The sequence below is a fragment of the Naegleria gruberi genome, assembly GCF_000004985.1.
Source record: "Naegleria gruberi genomic scaffold NAEGRscaffold_5, whole genome shotgun sequence".
Lineage (NCBI taxonomy): Eukaryota > Heterolobosea > Eutetramitea > Acrasida > Naegleriidae > Naegleria > Naegleria gruberi.
In genome coordinates this window covers 672,983-679,381 of record NW_003163322.1, presented here as the reverse complement: position 1 = coordinate 679,381, position 6,399 = coordinate 672,983, and the positions used below count along the sequence as shown (strand labels likewise).

Here is a 6,399-nt window from a genome sequence, read left to right as displayed (position 1 = left end):
TAGGAAAGTTGTGTGATGAAAATGAGTTGAAAGTATATTCGGAAGTATATGATTCGGATACTGAGCAACAAGCTTGCATGAAAATGATTATTCTAATTTATTACTACCTTTCCACAGCCATTTCGTGTAATTGGATGAATTGTGAAGTGAGAGAGTTTTGTCAATTTATGGATTATGCAGAGGAGAGAATTATACCCCAATTCTTTCGTTGTGCAAACCATATTTATCAAGAGGTGAGGAAAGGTGCCGAAGTGGAACCATTCGAATGTGGAATTGATAATTTGGAGAATTGGCAAAAAGTTGTTTTACATTTTATTGTAAAGGTGCATGCTGAAGTTTTAAAGTGTAGAAAACCAATTTCACATGTCGGATTTACTGAATTTCCACCATGTTTTCTATTGTTAACGGTTTCTAATTACTTTTTGGAAAGAAAGAATCAATTGTTGAAAGAAAATCCTGAAAGTTATTTATCAGGAGCAAATAGTTGGTTATTGACCGATCTCTTTTATTATTGGAATCAATTTATTGAATATATAACAACACCTACAGAGGATGATTATGAACTTAAGGCTAAAAACTATTACAAAAATCAGGCTTTCGGTCTTTTACTGGCACGATATTTCATTTTTTGTCTCTATAACTTTGCTGAGGCTAGTTCTACAAAGAAGAAGACAAATGTTACAAAAAAATTATTCACATTACTTGGAAAATTGTTTCACTTGTCAATTAATTTTGCAAAATGCATTCTAGATATGATGGAGAATGATTTGGCACAAATCAAGAACACCAAAGATGATTCTACCATTATATCTGAAAATTTATTTCCAAGAATTAGAAATAATTATGGAAAGACTGTTTGGGTAATCAAACACAAAATATTACGAATGATTAGTAATATATTGAACTATGATTGTAAACAAGATCCTTCTGCCTTTAAAAACAAATCTTACGTAGCAGCTCTCTTTAAGGATTTCATATTTGACACTTTGCAACAACAGAGTGAGTTGGAGAGTGGAGATTTATTGGCAAAAAGATCTATCATAACAGCTCTCGACAGTATTTCTCTAATTGATTTATCTTCGATTGAAACTCAAAATGTTAAGAATCAAGTCTCTGCAATTATTCAAATTTGTAAGAAATTACTCTCCTCTGAGAATAGGGATATAAGATTAGTCACCAAGAAGGCCCTTGGTCTTTTCTTTTCAAAAACTAATTATTATTCTGATGATTTACTTGATTGTATCATTAAATCTCATGAATTGAGTAGTAATGATATCACAGATTATTGTGCCTTGTTGAAAGGCATTACTAACAGTCTGAATATTAGCAAATCAGAAATTAGTGAATCAATTTTGGAAGGTTTGAAATTCAAGATTAACAATTTATTCGAAACTGTGTGTGTGAATGAAACGATGGAATATTTAACAGTTGAAAACGAGGAAGAAAAAACAAACCTACATAAGAAGAATATTAATCAATGCCTCCTCTTAATCGGAAACGCATTTCAATTAATTAATGATAATGTACTATGTGAGAAACTTCTTTCCTATATTAAGGAAAAGACAGAAGAAATGTCAAGCTACAGCATACAGGAACTGTTTAATTCAATGATTGTGCCACTTACGGTGGTGTTGATAGAAATTTGCAGATGGATAGAAAGAAAAGCTCTACTTGAAGCTTTCAACAAACACTCCTATTCATTTCTTGCCAATCTAATACGAATTCTCATTAAGATTGGAGATCCATTTGCATACACACAATATCATTCACTATTCACATTGCTTGGAACTTTGAGTGAAATTGGAATATTACACACTCATCTCTCCATGGACATGTTGACTAATAATTCTATCAATGAAGGAGGAAAGAAGGATTTTATCTATGATTACATTTTGCCAATAATTATTAAGGAGATTGCTGATATGGAAGATTTTGAAGATGACATGCTTTGGATTCCTAATATAATCGTGGATAAAATGTCGCAAGCTTTTTGGGCATGTAATAGGATTATTAGAAACGATGTTGCTCTTAATGGTGGTGAGAGATCTCTTGTAATTTTGAATGAATCAATCAATGCTATGTTTGAAACAATAGAATGCTTTACTAACTTTAAACAAGGTTCAACTCATATTGACAAGTTAGACGAATTATATGTTAACGCCTTTTCCACTTGTTTAATAGACAGAAGAAATATGGCTGAACTAGCTCCAAAACTGGTGCAACATTTGCAAATTCTTTACCGAGTAAGCATTAATCAAAAACTAGAGATGGAAATATTGGAAATTGTGGAATATCTTATAGACAATCAAATTATTTCTCCTTGGGTAAATGAAATATTATGGGTAGAAGAACTTTATGTCAATGGAACAAGCTCTATTGAAGAGGCTCTATTAAACAGAGTAAAGAGAAAAATTGGCATATTTGCAGAAGATCACCAACAAACTTTCTAAATATACAATCAAAACAATTGTAAACCCTCGCTAACACTCTCTATTTTAAATACCCTAAACTTGAAAATAACATTCCATGACCTTCATTAACAATAAAATCAGTTGCCCACTCCCAAAACAGAACTAGCAGTTGACAGATCAATGCAACGAATCAAAAAGTGTCAAACACATTCAATATTGCGAACGTTTTTACCACACAAATCACAAAATCCAGCACAAAAATTATCAGATAAAAAAATATTTTCTGAAACTCTCTCTGAAAAAAGAAAACATCACATATTTTCTAATCTTTTTCTCCGGAGGTTTTGATAGTTTGTGTTGTTATTATTATTAGTAATAGTCGTAGTAGTAGTAAAAATTATTATTATTATTTGAGAGAGAAGGATATATAGTTGGAGAGGAATTTTTGTATATATATAATTTAATTATTATTATTCTACATTATTAAATATATTTAATTAATTATAAATTGACAAGTAGAGTATATAATATAATATAATAGAAAATGGGATTTTTGAAATTGTCTTCCGCAGCTGATGCTGGAAACTTTTCTGAAAAGAAGAAGAGTAAAAAGAAGAAGAATAAGAACAAGGAATTTGATCCTAATCATATATTTGGACAACCACTCAAGACGCAAATTACATCAATTCGTACCTCTCTTCTCATTCAGGAGGAAGATGAAACAGCCACTGGTGGAAAACGTTTTGTTATCTATCCAAAACTATTGTGGTTATGTTTGAATTGGCTTGAAAATAACAATGATTGTCCAACGACAGGTTTGTTTTTATATACATGTACATTGAATTTCTAATATCTATTTTACTTAGAGGGTATTTTCAGGTTGAGTGGTCAAGCTGCTAGTATTAGTGCTCTCAAGGAACAACTCATCAAGGGAAAATATGACAATGTTCCAAAGACAAATGATTATGATTCTGATTCTGATGATGATAGTTTGGGAACACCAACTGCGGATGATGATGAAATTTCCAACTATAATATGAGAGAAAATCATCTCATTCAAAAGTTTTTAGTTTACTTTTATCCAAGTAATGTTCCTCCTGACAGTGTTCCATTTGTTGCATTGAATAGACAAAATCTTTATACTAACTTGTTGGAAATTGTAGGAATGAATTTTGTTGAAATATTTCCTCAAAATACTATTAATAATGTTTCCAGTTTATTGAAAATGTATATTAGAGAATTACCTGAACCACTCATGACATTTGACCATTACGATATGTTTATTGCTAGGTAAGTTCACAAAAACAAGTATTATTGAGCTAATATTATTACAGTGATGGTATTCCAGATGATGAAGTAAGATTGAAAGTTATTAGAAATGTTCTTCGTTTCCTTCCAAGATCAAATTATTTCGTTTTGAAAAAGTTGTGTAAATTTTTGAATACCATTCACAACAATTCTTCAATTAACAAAATGGATGCCTCAAATTTAGCCATTGTATTTGCACCAAATATCCTTCGTCCACCACCAATGTATTGCAACGTTCTTCAAATGCAATTGAGTGAAGCCAGATTTGCAACAAGTCTCACTGAAAGTCTTATTGCAGAATATGAATTCTTCTTTGGAGGAAAGGATGAATTAGTTGGAACAAAGAAAGAAACTCCAAAACCACCTTCAACCAAACCAAAAATTAGTGTGAATACTGACATGAGTCCAACAACTCCTACTACCTCAAAAACTCTCCCAAGTCCATCATCAACATCTTCAACACCAACGAGTACAACACTTCCACAGCTACCAACAAGTTCTGTTAAAAAACCTCCTCTTCCAAAAAGACATTCTCCTTCAGTAATTAATCCTTCATCAGGCAATAGTGTTGAAACAACTCCGAGTGATACAGAATCTAAACCTATTACTTTACCTAAACCTCCAAGCAGAGAAACATCAAGATCAGTGTTTGCCAATCGATCTGATTCATCGAAGAGTGTTCTTTCAGTCATGGACAGTATGAGTTCAATAAGTAATAGTAGAGAGGCAACAGCAGAGATTAAAAGACTCTCACGAGTAATGAAAGCAGGAGATGTTTGTTTTGATGTAGGTCTCGAAAAGAAGCCTCCAAAACCACTTCCTCCTAGAAGAGCTACTGTTCTTGAATCACCTCGTTCTGAGAGCTCTCCAACAACCACTTTTACAATTCCACCAAGAAAGCCACAAGAGGATCGACCAACTCTTCCACCAGTCCCTTCTGGAAATTTAACATTTAATAAGCCTCCTCTTCCATCACGTTTTGCATCCAAATCAGATTCTTCTGCCAAACCTTTACCTCCACCAAGAACAAGTACTGATTCTGAATCGAGTACGACATCTGGTGCAGCTCGTTCACCTCCTCCAATCCCAAGAAGAAAATAAACTTGTGTACATTAGAATATTTACTATCTCTACGAGATTATCTTCATTATCTGTATATGGTAGGCAGAAAAAAGAAAACAAGTTAAAATGTAATTGTGACATGATTATATTAACAATGAATCAAAGCTTGAACTAAGGGATCTGGATGAATATCTCGATAATTCCATGAGTGATCTAAAATGTCTATCATAAATGCCAATATAAAGACTCTGTCCACCATCATTCCTACTGAATGCAATACCAACAATTTCTCCATAAATATCTATAACATGTTCTCTGCTAAATTCACTATTTACATCATAAACATGTACAAAGTCTGCTGGTTCTGATGAGGCCAAAAATTGACCATCCTCAGAATACCTTACAGATCTAATGGCTCCTATAATGCCAGGAATTGTATGAACAGGACCTGTTGGCTTTCTGATATCCCAAACACAAACCAATTTATCTTGACTTCCTGTGGTGAATTGATATTCATTTACAGGATTCCAATCAATGGCAAAACTAAAGTCCATATGCCCAGAAAGTTTCATCATGGATGAAGGTGTTCCCTCCTGATCACAAACAACAACTTCATAAGTATCTCCAATGCATGCCATTAATTTACCATTCTTTGACTGAGTCACTGAATTATTGATACAATAATCAAAAGATACTGCTGAAATCATGTCCATTGTAGGAAGATCAAACTTTCTAACAAACCCATCATTACTTGACACTAACAATGAATTTCCCTTCAAATCTAAATAATTTGTTATAGAGTTGGCAGAGTGTGATATTCGGTTATTGTAAATAACCTCTCCATCATTCTCTAAATTCATAATTACAATTTCTCCTTTAAATCCACCAGCTACCAGATATGGGTAATTAGCATTAAGTGTTGATATTAAAATTCCTGAAGCTTCCGAATCCATATAAGTTAAATCCTTTACAATTCCCTTTCCCTTCCTGAGATCCATTGATACTTTCGAATTTGATAATTTTCCATCAGCTTGTTGAGTTGTTCTTGTTATAGAATTCCAATGATGAATTGAATTATCATTCATATAATATACATCAGTAGGCGAAGTTGCTGCTATCATATGTCTCAATTGAAAGTGAGTAAACGAGCATGGTGTTTGTCTAGAATTTGATTTAAACGAATAAAAGCAACATTTTTCATCTGTCGGAAAGTGTAATTTACTCTCCATATCACACAAATCACCAATTGGTTTACTCTCATCAGCATTCTTTTCCAGTGCTTTATCATACGTCTTCATTCTTTCAAGTCTATAATTTGATCGGGACTTCTTAATACTAACTTCCCATCCAATACGTTGAACATCTTGTCCATACACTTCAGATTGTAGGCTTGTAGTATCCACGGCTAGTGATTGTTCCGTTAGAAATTTATTTCTCTTATCAAATAAATCTACAATACATGGATTTTCCGAGTATTCTTCCAAGTCATCACTCATCACTTGTCCATTTGTTGGTCTGTTATTACCATTCATTTTTTTTTAAAGTTTTTAAAAATAGAATTTTACTATTATTGTTTTTTCTTTTTGAAATAATAATCAAATTAAATCAAATTAAAATG

The 6,399-nt window shown here is 32.5% G+C and overlaps 3 protein-coding genes across 3 annotated transcripts; 2 read left to right on the top strand and 1 right to left on the bottom strand.

Moving 5' to 3' along the window:
- Positions 1–83: 83 nt before the first annotated feature.
- Positions 84–2,450, top strand: NAEGRDRAFT_63085 (uncharacterized protein; the record flags this gene model as incomplete). Its single annotated transcript, XM_002681801.1, has 1 exon — positions 84–2,450. One exon carries the CDS (start codon positions 84–86, stop codon positions 2,448–2,450), a length of 2,367 nt encoding a protein of 788 aa, XP_002681847.1.
- Positions 2,451–2,726: 276 nt separating this feature from the next.
- AM12 (uncharacterized protein) lies at positions 2,727–4,838 on the top strand. The gene is made up of 3 exons (XM_002681800.1): positions 2,727–3,226; positions 3,278–3,701; positions 3,746–4,838. The coding sequence occupies exons 1-3, from the start codon at positions 2,956–2,958 to the stop codon at positions 4,818–4,820; spliced, it is 1,770 nt and encodes a 589-aa protein (XP_002681846.1). The 5' UTR covers positions 2,727–2,955; the 3' UTR covers positions 4,821–4,838.
- Positions 4,839–4,972: 134 nt separating this feature from the next.
- On the bottom strand, positions 4,973–6,235 carry NAEGRDRAFT_1670 (uncharacterized protein; the record flags this gene model as incomplete). The annotated part of the gene is made up of 1 exon (XM_002681637.1): positions 4,973–6,235. A coding segment is annotated over one exon (1,263 nt), but the record flags the coding sequence as incomplete, so codon positions are not given.
- Between the last annotated feature and the right edge of the window lie 164 nt (positions 6,236–6,399).

Bases quoted from the DNA above. Each gene is read 5' to 3' on its own strand.
- AM12 (XM_002681800.1), top strand. From the start codon at position 2,956: ATGGGATTTTTGAAATTGTCTTCCGCAGCTGATGCTGGAAACTTTTCT. The intron at 3,227-3,277 runs GTTTGTTTTTAT...TATTTTACTTAG, and splicing joins CAATGATTGTCCAACGACAG to AGGGTATTTTCAGGTTGAGT. The intron at 3,702-3,745 runs GTAAGTTCACAA...ATATTATTACAG, and splicing joins TACGATATGTTTATTGCTAG to TGATGGTATTCCAGATGATG.